The following is a 15,559-nucleotide window of genomic DNA, read 5'->3' as shown; positions in this document are numbered from 1 at the left end:
ATTAATTGGTGGAGTGGCCACTACATTCCTGCCGGTATTCCTAACCTAGCGGAGAATCACAAGTCCTGTGCAAAGACTTTGACCGTAATTGCGAGCAATGAGATATATATACTACACATAAGCCGCTCGCAACGCACTTCTAAGGACCTCAAGGGTACGTGCTGTCTGGATCACTGCCCACGTTTAAAATTCATGCACGCGTGTGTATGTAAGTTCGTATTATATATATCTCCCATCAAATTTTCTCAATAATTAAATTTCTTAAAACTGGAAGTCAGTGGCGGAGAAAATACTAATTTATGTTATTTTTTTTTCCTTACACTGGACCTGCTGGATAACCAGACTCAGCCCAGCACGTCAATCACCCCGTTGTCATCTCCGCAACGGCAAATTTACCTCGAGTCACGGACTGGGGAAACTTTTTTTTACTTTTATTATTCAAAGGGATGGCGTCTAACTGGGATGTGAGATGGACTTTTGGCATAACGTGGTTAAATCGAGCACTTAAATTCACTCTCTCTCTTCTCTCATTTGAAGATAATTTAAGAAAAAAAATTAAGAAAAAATCACAGCGCCACGCAGGAAAGTGAATTAAAATTCGCAACGTGAAGGTTAACCCTTGCGCTTTGGCATTATCAAGACCAAGCGGGGCACACATCCACGCCCAAGCCCTTTTGCGGATGACTATTTACGGTGGTTTAGATTTAGCTCTATTGTTGAATTTAATCATTGTAATTTGATAGGTGTGGGAATTTCCAAGTATATTGTAATATGTTTAATGGGCGTGAGTGAGTGGTGTGTGCGTGTGCGTGCGTGCGTACACGCGTGTGTGGAAATTACTCGTGATTCAGTGGCCAGATTGATTCAATATAAAAAAAATATAGCACTTTGATAAGTAGAAACATTAAAAGTCAATACATAATTTAGACCAAAAGCCCTATAACGTTGACCATTTGTTCTATTAGCTTATACCGCGTATGTGACTGTGTGTACGTATGTGTGCATGCATGTATGGGATGAGTGGTAGTGTAGCGGTGAGCCGGCTGCACTACAAACCCGACGACCCGAGTTCGATTCCCGCTCACGGCCAACACCAGTGATGATTATTTGAACCAGTCCTCAGCCTCTCCTAGGTCGACTCAGCCTCAAATGAGTACCTGGTGCGATGTGTAAACTTCGCCACGGGGGAGACAAAGGCGGCCGGGCGTGGTGCTGGCCACCCACCCTCTCGTGTGCCGTGCCGGCCTTCATAGGTGCTCGCAGATAGCACTTGTGCCCCTACAGTCTGCTGTAGGCTATATGGGGGATCTTTGTCTTTGAATATGAAAACACCAACACAACTTTTTGGATTAAAAAATGTAGGAACGACCAGTGGCACAGTGGTTAGCTCACTGCGTTATGAACCCGGCCACCTGATTTCAATTTGGCACCCATCGGCGGCGAGCTCACCGCTTCAACCATCCCACACCGAACAGTGTGGAGAAGTATGGTCAAATACCTTCCCCGTGACGTACATCTGGAGTGTCAGGTCAGAGGTTTTACCTCTAGATCTGTGCTTTTTTTCGTGTTTAGTTTGTCGTCCTTCCACCCCGCACACTCCGATTAGCACGGCGGTTGGCTACGTGCAGGTGCGAAAGAAGTTCAATAATCCGCACTGTATGACCAACGCCGCTTGGCGAGGCCTTCATCCAGCAGTGGAGCGGCACGCAAAGGACCGTTAAACGATTCCATCAGAGGCCAACGCATCGAGGGTTAAAGTGAGAATGCCGGTTTCTTGCGACGATGCATTTGCCCTCGCAAAGGCTCGGCCACGTGGTGTGATTGATGGCGCTAATTTGAATTGCGCTGGCAGATTGTCTCTCCGCTGTAATTGATTCAATTTGGGCACCACCTACAAGTCAGGGACTTTGGGTTTCATTTGGTGGCACCTCCTGCCTCCGATGTCTCTGGCTCCTCCGATGTCCCCGTAAATGCGACGGGGCATTATCGTGCGGTGGGGGGGGGGCACTTTTGTTGTTGCGTGACGCCAAACATAATTTATTTATTTTGTTCCCCAAAGTCATCAGTTTGGCACAACGGCATCTCATTCCACTCGTGATTTTCTCCGTATTTGAAAATAATTACGAAAATTAATAATCGCTTATTAGCGAGGTGTAAATTGTATTACGCTTAAAGGGTTGGCTCCACGCACGAGTTGATGCCGCAGTAAACACGCTGGTGCCGTGAAGGGCATACTCTACAAACGGGGACCATTTTCTCACCAATAGTTCTCCAGTTAGTGTTAAAATGCTAAGATTAATATCCGATCCTTGAGCTCTTGATTCCACGAGTACAATCCGCTCTCCTATAACGTGTACTTTCATGAATGTATTAGGGAGCACAGTTTTCATAACGCGGATGGGAATTGGATGTAACGCGATCGAGCGAACGGAAGTACGTCGCGCGAGACGGAATACGCAATTGTGCGGTTGTACGGCTGCCTCGGCATAGCGTCGGACAAAGCGGGATGCTGCTGGATGCTTCTAGATGCTACCCATGCACCTCGGTCTTTGTTCAGCCTGCGTACGCATCTCACGTGTCATCGCGGACTGTGCTTTACCCCCATACATTATACATCATCTATTATAATGCGATCTTTTTCACAACGCGGTGTTTTTCAGGAACGCAACTCCTGCCGCCGCGTTGTCGGAGAACACGCCGTACAAATGCACGCGTAGGCATACACGTCCTTCATACTGTCACGTGTTCACGTCGGCAGGTCACAGCCACTAGAGGCGCTACCATTCACCGGATCCGTGACGCTGAGTCGCGACAATTCGTCGATGGGCGTGGCTCGCTCCAAGTACAGGGAATCCTCTACTTACGAACATTCGACTTACGACCTTTCAGAGATACGAACAAACCTGTCTGTATGTCCAGTTGCCTGTTTTCGGACCGAGAGATATGTAATTTCAAACTGCCGCGGTGGCAGCGTCTACATTTGCAGAAAATGAAGAAGCAGTGGCATCTACGTCTACAGGAGATTAGTGCACATGCCGTACAACAGGAGTAAAGTTGGACTTAAGAATTAATCGACTAACTCGTCTCGTAAGTAGAGGAGTCCCGGTGTCTGTTTGCTGGGCCGCCTTTGTCACAGCTGAGCCTAACTTGTATACAACACCAATAGCAGCATCGGCGGCAGCATCAGTAGTGGCAACAGTGGCAACCAGTAGGAGGAGCAGCAGTTTCAGCAAACGTTTGCCAATATATGGCGGTGATGTTATCCATTGTGCCTCTGCAAAGCTTGAATGTGTGTATACAACACATCATCGCCCATGCTCTATCCACTGCCGGAATTTTAAATGTGTTTAAATACTCTCTTTCCCCGTGGTATATACAAAGATCTCCCGTGTAACCTTAAAAGACTGTAGGGGCAAGTGGTGTTAGCGAGCACCTATAAAGGGCGGCACGGCACACGAAGGGGTGGGTGACCAGCACCACGCCCGGCCGCCTTTTTCGCCCTTGTGACCGTGTGTGCACATCGCAACAGTTACTCATTTGAGGCTGAGTCGATCTAGGGGAGGCCCAGGACCGGTTCAGATGATCGTCACCACTGGTGTTGGCCGTGAGCAGGAATCGAATCCGGGTAGCCAGGTTTAAAGTGCGGCGCGCTAACCGCTACACTACCGCTCCCAACATACATATGCAGACACGTGGAAAATATATATACACACACTGCCAAAAATATAGGTGCTGTTAGTGACCACCTATTTAGGCCCCGTATGCAGTGCAAGGCATCGAGGTAAGCCAACAACAAACCACATGTCCATCCGCCTTTGTCACTCCAGTGCCAATGTTCACAGGCTGCACTCACTCTTGTCTTATTATATATTTACAGAGCGCTCCGGCTCAAGGCGCTTCGCGTGGTTTAAAAAAAAGCGGTAACGTGAAACGGAGTGTGTTCGATGAGCGGGTGGCGGGGGGTTGCAAGGGCAGAGGATTTAATGACCGTCACAGAGGTCACGTGGGGGTCACAGAATCAGAAAATTACACAAGAGCAGTGCTACTGGGAAGCTTTCATGAACTCCGCGATGGGGAAAGTGCTCGCGAAGAAGGCACTGCCATCAACACAATCAGCATATGCATTTATACTGGAGGAATCCGAGGAGCTGTGAAGCTCTTTTTCACAAATGTCCAGTCAGAGGCACGGGGTCAAAACGTTTCAACAACAAGTAGTACAGAAAATACGATAGGAGTGAAAATAATAGGAGGGGTAAACAAATAAATAAATAAAACATAAAAAAGAAAACTAAACTATTTTTTTTCATTCCCAGGTAAAGCCCACTGAGGTATTAACTTATTTTTCAGGAGTGACCTGACCACAAATGATAGCTCAACAACGTGGCCGATCATCGTGTGGAAATTAATAGCAGCAAAATCATCTGAATAATGTGAATGCACGTTTCTAAATGTGGAGGCAAAATGTCACGAAAGGGCATTCAGATATTTTGCCACTGATGTTATGTGTACAGGGCCGGCAAAGAGGTTGCTGGGGGCTTTGTAGTTCAGTGCGCTCACCACTGCGCCACCGCGCACCTCATACGCACACACATTAATGTGGTAAATTAATCACGCTTATGATGGCTGTGTGCAAGCCAAAATGTAAATGAATCGGAAAACTAAATTTGGTCTAATGAAGACTGTAATATAGGCTTACAAAGCTTCCTTAAAATAATATTATAATCAATCACTGCGGAGCTGGGCACGGCACACCACCAGATTGTTTACCACAAGTTTAACCTTTAGTTTGTAAAAGCAAGTGTGCATGAGTCGTATTTTACTGTGTGGGTAATGGTCCCCACCGTGAACTTTCCATTCAGAGGTCGCCGGTTCGATTTCAACTCCGGGCATGGCCGTTGAAACATTTGTGGCTCAATATTTTAAATTCCGTCCACCCAGCGGCATAAAGGGGTTCAACCGGGAGTTAGTAACGTGTGAGTAATACCACCGCTTCCAATAGGCCTGGTTGTGTGAAAGAAGAGGCCAAAGAACGCCTCAGAGGGGCTCTCCGGGGCTCCCCCTATGGTGGAAACTCTTCCACCAGCAGTGCTGTGAGCAAGAAATTGCAGGTCTGCACCTTGAATTTGTACTTTTTTCACCTTTAAACTTACAACAACAACAACAAAAATCATTGCGCACGTGATGTTACAAACGCAACTTATTTACTCTGTAGCTTACATTCGAATGGTGCTGGTGAAAGTATGCACGTTTAAAATGGTTACTTTTGGAATTTGTTCCGGTTTTCCAGATTGATCCGAAAAATGAAATATAAAAATCTGACAACGTGTTTTTTTATTCGGTTTTATCTGAAAGTGTGACATCACCAGAAATATTGCCACAAATGTGACATCACTCTGTTTTCCCGTCAACTGTGGTGTAGCATTGCACCCTGGGTGATATCATTTGTGTCACTGCCAAGACACGTATCATTACAGCGTAATGTACCATGAAATAAATCCAGAAAATATCCAAAACTGCCATAAAATATCTGAGAATCCGGTTGTCCGAGTTAAGAAAGTAAATACCAGGGATACAGAGCGTATTGAAACACATGGCTTCAACATATACAACGTTGGCAATGGTCATTGTAATTCGCACTGTCTATACTGGTGTCAATTCCCATGCACGTGCCCTCTTTGTGTACCTGAATCGTTTGTTGGGTGCACTACTTTTGGAGGAACAAAAACAAGCTGAGAATCCAAAATTCGTAAAAAAATCCGGAGCTCATCCCTTAATACACGCTGTGAGCAAGACAAGACTTTGACTTGGTTTCATGTATTCGACTGTCCCATGCCAAGATCTCCAGTAAAACACGGAACGTTGGACGAAACCTTTATTCAACGTCGGAGCAACGTCGGGCCAACGGTTCCAAAAGCATTCCAACATTGGTCCGTGCCGCCATCCACTCATTACTACTATAATAGCCCAGAAATGTGTGTAACGCGCTTGACGTCACTCCACATGCAGAACCCCCCACCCGTCATTAATAATAAAATAATCACGAGCGGGTGGATGTCTACACTCGCGCAGAAGAAGGTCGAGCGGAAAGATATTATTTTTTTTTTTGCAAAATCGCTTCAAATATGACGACATTTCTTTACAGAAAGTGACGGTAAAAAATAAATCTACGTAGCACAGTGCTACACCCGTACGTGACGTCACTGCAAAAGAAGCCCCCCCCCCCCTCATTGCCATCATAAGTAAGAAAAAAATGTACGCAAATTCGCTTTCAATTTGACGTTTCTTTATTTAAAGTTAATCAAATAAATAATTCTACGCACCAACAAAGTGTATTTGGTGTCTTTATTTCTTCAGCACTTGAAACAAAAGGTAAGTCTAATTTTTGCTTCTAAATTATGATAAAATATCTACATTTCTCTGTGATTTTCCAGACAAAAGAAAAAGCATCAGAGCAGTGATTTTGAACTAATTGAAGGTGAGTTAAATGCAGTGCTACAGTGACATGAAGTTAGGTAATAATAGGGTTTTTCCCCTATTTTCTGGCAACACAACTGAAACCTTTTTACAAGGATTCATGTCTGCATTAACCACAATACCTGCAGTCAAAATGCAAAAATAACCATACTATGATAATATATACATTGTCCTTGAAACTGATTGGTCCACACCAAGGGACGGATTTCTTTCAAGGACAATGCATATATTATCATAGTGTGTTTTTTGTTTGCATTTTGACTGCAGGTATTATGGTTAATGCAAACATGAATCCTTGTACAAAGGTTTCAGTTTTGTTGCCAGAAAAAAGGTGAAAAACCCTATTATTACATTTTGGTACTGGCAAAGGAGGTCTAATGATGAAGTTAGGTGTTTTGTGACATAATTTGTGCAAGCATCACTGCCATTAATACAGAGCTACAGTCAAATGCATGAAGTGTTTGATGGAATTATTTCGTGCAAGATTCACTGCCATTAAATTTACACAAGATACAATTAGACTCTGCTCAATTTTTTTTGTAAATATTAACAGCTTCCGTCCTAGGATGAGAAAAAAGGCAGAGTCGTTAATAATTGCAAATTGTTAAGATTTACTAAACGACCAGCGGACAACGGCATGGACACAAAGAAAAAGTATGTTGTTGTTTGAATATCGCTTTAACACACACGCAGCGTACACAGCAGACAAAAGGTTAAAATGGAGAGTAATTGGCTTGTTCCTGTTCATCTTGTCCCGAAAGGGATAAGTGGGTGATAGATTTTCAATAATAAAAACTCCGTGGCGGTGCGTGACTTTGCCGACTTCGTTCCATAAGCAGAATCAAGGAGAGGGAGATGACGTGAGTGGATTGCGGTTTCGAGAGCAGTGATTTTAAAATTGTACTCAAATGTTAATGCGAGCAAAAATCATGTAATATTCACGGTGGAAGGGACAGCATACATCTTTTAAAACTTACTTTTCAATACAGTTTTTTGTTGTTGTCTCCCTTACATAACGCATTCACATAGATTTGTGTGTGTGTGTTTGTGTTTAAAAAAAAAAACATCTGTGTTTAAAGAGAAGCAAAGTGCAACCTTTAAAACAAAAATAAAGTTATTGTCGTTCGATTCCTAGCCAATGGCCAACATCAGTGGCGGGCGATATCTGAACCAGTTCCGAGGTCATAAACCCACATTGACCAGCGTGGTGAAGTAACTCGCCGTTTGGTGGCACTTCATCCAGCAGCGGAATGACAAACGGCTTGTGATGATTGTTATTATCGAGGACGGTACATGTAAATTGCGCTCTAAAATGTAGTTAGGTACGGCTCAGCATTTATACATATTCAAACAAGTTCTATCCCCATTTCATATTCTTAGCTCTTTTGGTAAAGTCACGTTGAAGGGAAACAATAAAATAATAATAATAATATATATAAAACAATACCATTCTCACGACGTTTCGACCATAGCGCAAATCTATCCTCATTTGTTTAAGAAAAAACTAAATCTAACCTCATTTGTCGTATTCTGCTAATTCTGAATTCCACGTGAATGGATTTTCACGATGAATGAGAGGTGCGTGAGGGCAGCGATCCGTGTTTACAAAAGCAAAGATGGTGCACGGGGTAACTTGTTCGAATTCATGTCTGGTGAAAAGCAACTCACGTAATTGGGATTGCTATGAAGTGTGGTCGCACTGCATAATGACTGACAATGACGCTTCGAGTGGCTCGTGTTATTTAAAAAAAACACAAATAATGTTTAGCTCCTCTGACGTGCTTTCAGATTTGCGCGGCATGTTAGTTTGGCATGATTGTCTGACGTTTCGCTGCACGCGCTGGGAGTATCTTAAGGAACTGAAGCGAATTCAGTTCACGTGTGCCACCAATCTACAACCCTTAAGCACATGCGGGAGATTGAGTTCATTTGATTGATCGTACAAAGTGAGTTGCACCACGAGTGTTTATTTCTTTACGTTACCCTTGGGGAGGACCAGTTACCGTTCTGACTCATTCACTCGACAGAATCACCTCCGTCATCTTCAGGAACTAATTACTTCAGTTCTGGGAGCTTCGCAAAGAACTCGATTCTCAATTGAAATCTAATTGGACGATGCAACCACAAAACAACAAAAAAACGCCTGCTCACGAGCATTAATAATAATATCGGTTTACCATGATGAGTTTTGTTGATTCGTTTTAATACAAACATCTACGACGACGTATTGCCCGGCCTTAAGACGGCTCGCTGGACGTTGGCGTTGCATTCCAGTCACTTCAAATCGCAAGTCCCCAGCGGGGAGTGGCTTCGTTGGCCACGACTCGAACAATGCATTGGCAGGGTGTAAATAATATCTCTGTTAAACGTGACAATCTTGGTCGCGTTGCGGGGAGCAAACGGCAATAATTTTGGGGGCGTGAGAATACGACCAGGAGGCCCAAACCCAAAAAAACAATCCTGGATCACACTGCAAGCTATGAAAAACCCGCGATTTAAATGAAGACATTTGTTGTTTACAGAACGGAGATAGATGTGCATTGTTCCCGTTGCATGCGGTGTAAAGCCACAATTGCGAATGGAGACCCAGTAAATATGAAAACAACTTTTTTTTTATTTTACCATGTAAGGCCCACTGAACTACGTAGCTCTTATTGCACAAGCGACCTGCCCACAAATGATAGCTCAACGAAGTGGCTTATCATCATGTGGAAATGTATAGCAGCAGCTAAATACTCTAACATGCAACGTTGGGCCAACGTTGGCATGCGGTCATAACCGTCGGTCTGACGTTGCTCCAACGTTGGATCAACGTTTGTCCGACGTTACGTGTTTTTACTGGAGATCTTGGCATGGGACAGTCCAACACGAACCAATTTTTTCCAAATTAATATCCTGTAAGATTTCATGGGAGAGTAAAGAGGCACATTGGATCATATATACCATTTGGTATTGATTTGGTTTGTATTGAATTCCTATAGCGTTTATTTCATGTCTTACATGGTTTAATATTATGTATTTGAAAGAGCATTTAAATAGGATTTTCCCCACCGCTTGAACGATGGGTTTTTGTTTACAACACAATTGCCAGTTGGGAAAGCGGAGGAGGGGAAAAAATCATTAAAATTACAAACAATCGTGCAGTTGAACAGCGTTAACCTCATGACACAAAGTAAATGTCAGAAGAATCCCGCTCGCCAAAGAGTACCCATGCATAGACGCAGACAAACACGGTGACAATGGTAATGCCTGCGAGCCTTGTAAACACATTAAACTGTCCCCACTTTAAATTCGGTTATTTTCAAGGCCATCTTTGCATAATTCATAAATAATTTCCTTTGGGTTAGATCATCGTGTAAAAACGTGTGTCGGCACACCCTTCTCCACCCGACACTGCCGATTTAATGATCGTGTCTACGGGGATCAAACGCTTGTGACTGCTTCAGCAGCGCCAACGGTGTCGCGAAATCTCATTTCTTTTAGAACCGCTTTTTGTGTTTCGTTTGCTGTCCTTCCCCCGCACCTCCGATTAGCGCGGTTGGCTACGTACGGTGCGAAAAAAAGTTTCCCACCGTACTCGCAAACATACGTATTGTTGTTGCTGGAGAGGAATCTCATAATATTTGCATGGGAACGATGTTTCACTGGACGTTTACGTCCAGCATCGCCAGGTTGTTAACGGGTGTTCAGATCTCAGAACCCCACATGTTTAATTCACGGAACGATTTAATTCGTTGGCCGGGTGGGTGAGGGGGGGACGCCACAGATGATTTTCCATGACCTCACTCAAAAGGAAAAAAAAACAATTCTGAATAATGTCGGCCGTATGAATTTAACCGTCTTTTTTCACGTTGCGCTATCAAACAACAATTCATTTACCCCTTAATCGTATGATTTGTAATTTATTGCCACGCACGTAATGTGTGGGTAATGTTGCTTATTTTTGGTAATGTACATCAAATGAGATTTGTTCACCCTATATATAATATACTAAAAACATTCAAATAAAATTTATAATGTTCTGTTTCCCCATAAATACCTAGCCAGAAGCCGCAAGAAGGCGAGATCTTGTTATCATCTCTCACACCATCATCCCATCCCTGGATCAGCCTGCGCATGGATTTGCCAGTGACAGCCAGGGAATTGCCAAAGCCATGTGAACGACTTCGCTTCACCATTCACAATCGGAGGACATTTCGTAACGGTGCCATCGAGCGTGACCAATTGTAAAGAGTGAATATTAATTGCAACTATATTATGAAAAACAAACCGTGACACAAAAAAAATATATTTTGCTGTAGTTTGTTTTCTGGGAGATATTGCAACTCGACGGACCTTATTTCTTCTGGCTTGTAATGTCAGAGGTTTTGAAATAATGTGAAGGCGCGGGAAAAATGTGTAGCCCTGCAATTGCTTGCTCGTGCGCCTGCTGGCCGAAGGGCCTGGACAAGAAGGGGGGGGGAGGAAGCATTTTGAGAAAGCCACTCCAAAATGGGATTTAAGAAACGTTTTACCCCATTCAGAGTTTCGGGGCTACCGTGCCAGGAGGTAGACTCGAACTGGTAGCCCGAGGTCTGCGTTGTCAACCGTGAGTGATATCAAGGCACTGGCTCGTACGGAATATATTCTGGGCCAAAATTGTATTCCGCTGTGGAAAGTTTTCTCCCCCCCCCACTTCCACCGTGTGTCAACCTTTGACTCCACTTTCGTAAGCGGTCATTTTATTACAGGCACGCGTTTGAGGTGATTTAGTAAAAATACATTCTGCCGCCCCCCGCCCCCCATCCCGTAAATATTAATGGAAGGGAAAAAAATAAGTGTGTTTTAGTTCAATGTGCACGCGCGCGTAATGCGTATGACGCACATCAAGTCGGAACGCTGACCTTTTCACTCTTTTTTCCCCCCCTTTCTCTTTCTCTTCTCTATTCTAGCGGGGAGAATGACCACTCTGAGCTCAAGTGTTTTCTCTGGAGATCTTAACCTTATCACCGACAATTTCTCATGGGACAAGGATGATATATAATTATGATGAGCTATGCTGTGCCTTACTATTTTTTTTTTCTAATTCCCAGCTCACTAAAATACATCCATCACCTTGTCAAACATGCACCTTGCTCAGATTTAGTACGAATATTGTGGTGAAAATAGATAAAAGCTGTGAAAGCAGGTTGTGATATTGTTGGCCACTTTGACATAAAAAACAATATTCCAGTTGCCGACTGGCATCAAGCACCCAAATAAATGACGTTAAAATCCTAAATACAGCGCTGCGGTGCCCTGTAACTCTTACAGAGCAACTACTAGTGTCCATGCCATCACTGGCCCCAACAAACTGAGAAGACGCACATACGATATTCCACGCAACCTGTTGGTGGCGGTTCTGAAATGTATTATTAACCACAATTAACCACAAATACCGCTCCCGCCCCGCCCCCTCCCCCCCCCCCCCGAATAAACAACACATCCCACACGTGGCACACAATGAAAAAGAAAATTGCCAGCTTATTTTAACTCAGTTCCGTCATGCCTAGTTGCTTAATGTGTATATACTTAAATGTATACATTTTGGTGCCATTTCCAATAAAGACGCAATCATTAAAACGAGAAAAAAATATTTAAAAACATGTTCATAACGAGCAGTGCGAGAGGGTCGAGGGCAATGTGTGGGGAGTTTAAGCCGCAGGCACTTACAGCTTCGAGAGGTTGAGTCCGTGGAAGGTCTTCCAAGAGAGGCTTGTCAGCTTGTTATTGGAAAGGTCACTGTCAGGGGGCAAGAGAAAAGCAACAATTAATAAACATCACGCGGCTGAGAGCAGCGAACGCAGTGCTGACCAGGCGGGCTTCGTTAATGCGCGAGGACGAAGTGCGGGGTAGACGCATTGGTCAGAGTGCCGCGCTGCGAATTCGTGACATCCGTCAAGCCGAGTTAGATTCCCAGCCGTGGCTAGCAACGTTGGTCAGAGGGGGATATCCAAACCAGTCCCCCCACACCCACCCACGTGCCCTGCCACCTCCTTCCACCAAACCACACTGACCAGGGTGGTGAAGAATGGTCAATTAAAATCCATGATTGACATGGTTTTGGGGGGGGGGGAGAGGAGGCCTTCATCCAGCAGTCGATCGGATAAAGTGCTGTAAATTAATCGCATTATTAATTTTAACATCATTAAGTTTGACAGTAAAAGTGACAGTCCACGGTAAAATGTCAGATGTGTAACCGAATATATTCTAGATTTGAAGCTTTCGTGACTGCAAGGATCCATACCCTTTGGTTCTATTCGGTAAAGTCACGTAAAAAACAACAAAAAATAAAAATTCACGACGTTTCGGCCACAACACAAGTGGCCTTCATCAGGTGAAGGGACCAGACTGTCTAGAGGACAGCGCTGGAGTGAACACTGCCAAGCTCAGACCGCGACCTTTAAGCTGCTTCCTCTCACACAGCTTAAAGGTCGCGGTCTGAGCTTGGCTGTGTTCACTCCAGCGCTGTCCTCTAGACAGTCTGGTCCCTTCACCTGATGAAGGCCACTTGTGGCCGAAACGTCGTGAATTTTATTTTTTGTTGTTTTTTACGTGACTTTACCGAATAGAACCAAAGAGTAACCGAAAATATTTTTTTGAATTTTTGCACGGAATTCCTCATCATTTATCTATCTACTGCTGGATGAAGGCCTACTCCCAAGTTGTCACCTTCTACACCCCCCATCCCGCATGGCACTACGGCGATGCCACAATCCGTCTCGCTCCTCCGATGAGCAGTTCGAGCGTCTCCATCCACACGGAGGCCACAGTCTCGGGCACATTCCCTCCGTCGGTTGCCACCTGTCTCGTCCATAGGCGCTACCGTACCCTCTATCGCTTCACTCTGCTCATACACACTTGCTTATCTTAAGTTCGAGATGTATTTTTTTATTATTGTATTTCAACGTGAGCCCGGTACAGAGCCGCAGGGAGGGGCCACAGAGACTTCACGGACAGAAGTCCCCAAAACGCTTCTGGGTCTCTCTTATTTCAATGTGCTCTCTGATCCATGTGTAATTCCCTTTTGCATCTCCGAAACGTTCCTCTGGTACCCTGCTCAGATTTTGTTCCAGCTGAATTGTCTAATGTTGTTTCTGATCCATGTTATAGCAGGAAATATCCGATTACAGCATGGCTTAATTTATCGGGGAAATATTTTCCAGGGCCTCCCAAACTCCCAACCACAACCCCCCCACCTCCATACGTGGTCGCCCCCCCCCCCCCTCCCGCACCTGACGCAAGCAAAACATTTTTCAGAGCTCAGCCCTGGACAGCTCCGGCTTAAATTAAATTAAGCCAAGATTACAGCAGGGGGCAAATGCGTTGCAGACACCACGGTTAGAATGTAAAATGGATCCGTACTTTAAGGAGATTCTGCATTAATGGGATTCTCCTTAATCGAATATAAATAGTTTTTTTTGTTGTTTCTGTATTGTATAAAAGTTCGGGTTTTTTTTTCTTCCCAATCTTGTTAATGGGTTACATCTATTCCGGGGAGATGGTGGTGGGCGGGGGGGGTGGGGGGCTGTTTTTGGCACCGGGCGCCGGGGGTCACAGCCAACTCCAGTACCCGGCCAAGGGCGCCGAGTTGGAATGACAAGTGGGGAAAATTTATTTCTGTGGTGCGCAGCTCCACGAGCCCAAATCGCCACTCGACCGTTGGGGTTTTCGTTGTTGTCGTACGCTTCCTAAATGCACCACTCCTCCTCTCAGCGGTCAAGGGCGCGGGCTCCCCTCGCGGTCACCCGACGGTTGAACCCCTGCCCGCCCGCCCGCCCGCCCTTGACAATCTACGGACGTCCCGAGCCCGCGGCCACCTGTGCTCGAGCAGCAGCAGCAGCCAGCAGCCAGCGAGCTAACGAGCCGCACGGCGGATCGGGCGACGACGGGTCCGCTCGCTGTGCGCGGTGGCACTCGCGAGGGGTTTCGGTCATCATCATCGCACGCCGGGCTTGCCTTGGGTCGCGCTTCGTTTTAGCCCAGCGCGAACGTCTTCTTTATTATTATTATTATTAAGCGGGGAAAGCCTTGCCCGGCGCGGCATCGTCGAATCGCGTGTTTCGGCTCCGGGAACGCGGTGACCCCCGCGTTCGGCGAGGCCGCCCGTTATTCGATCCTGTTATTTGATTGCAGGCGCATGGCGGCCAGCGGTGCCTACGCACACGCGCATTCTAATCCGGCACTGTGGAGGCATCGCTGGATCACCACACGCGGATGTTGTGAAACTCCCGTTCTCAACGTGGACGTCAAGGAGAACGTCACCACCCACCCCCCCCCCCCCAGCTCTTCTCCTTCCCCTTCGGCCCGCGGTTCGAGGTGCAAACTCACGGGGAGATTCGTCGGTGCCCGCGTCGAGAGGCGCGCACTGACGTGGCGGAACCACGGGAATTTTTCACGCGACGCTGCCCCTTTTCACATGGCGGGACAATCGACTTTCGTATTGTGCCCACGACGAGCTCGCGGACTGGGCCAGCGCACGGCCGCAGGGGAGTGCATTGCGAATGTTTGGTGGCTTGGCTCTCCAACACACCGGTTGTGCTGTGCCCGTGACGAATTGGCACGTTCTGTTTACGTGACAAACCTTAAATTTAGATTTAAAGCGTTCGTGACTGCAGGGATTCATATTCTTGGTTCTTTCGGTAAAGTCACGTAGAAGGGAAACAGTAAAATAATACAAATATAAAACAATTAAATTCTCACGACGTTTCCGCGGTGCTAACGGTAAAAAAAAACCTGCCACTTTTTTAAAAAATGTCTTTGCTGTGGTTTTCACACCTGATGATGATTGCTTGTGTTGCAGTCGAAACGTCGTGAGAATTTTATTGTTTTATATTTTTATTATTTTATTGTTTCCCTTCTACGGGACTTTACCAAAAGAACCAAGAATATGTGACAAACCTTACTAATTGGCTGTGTCGGGTGGTGGTGGGTTTAACGACATATTTATATATTTACGTGATCTAACCAAAAAACATGTTGTACGAATGTATTTTGAACTTCTCTCGCACTGTACGTAGCCAACCGCGCTTTTCGGAGGTGCGGGGGAAGGACAAGCAAATTAACC

At 45.4% G+C, this 15,559-nt stretch overlaps 1 protein-coding gene across 1 annotated transcript in view; it reads right to left on the bottom strand.

Moving 5' to 3' along the window:
• Nucleotides 1-15,559, bottom strand: part of LOC103091785 (BDNF/NT-3 growth factors receptor) — a 270,811-nt gene that overhangs the window by 163,831 nt on the left and 91,421 nt on the right. Inside the window, exon 4 of the mRNA XM_076075159.1 lies at nucleotides 12,166-12,234. Within this exon, the coding sequence (XP_075931274.1) occupies nucleotides 12,166-12,234 (69 nt within the window). The remainder of the gene's footprint in view (nucleotides 1-12,165; nucleotides 12,235-15,559) is intronic.

The sequence above is a fragment of the Petromyzon marinus genome, chromosome 52 (assembly GCF_048934315.1).
Source record: "Petromyzon marinus isolate PM22_M1 ecotype Great Lakes invasive population chromosome 52, UKy_Petmar_22M1.pri1.0, whole genome shotgun sequence".
In the NCBI taxonomy this organism is placed as follows: Eukaryota; Metazoa; Chordata; class Hyperoartia; order Petromyzontiformes; family Petromyzontidae; genus Petromyzon; species Petromyzon marinus.
Note: the sequence above shows the minus strand (reverse complement) of the source record. Positions and strands in the feature narration are given on the sequence as shown.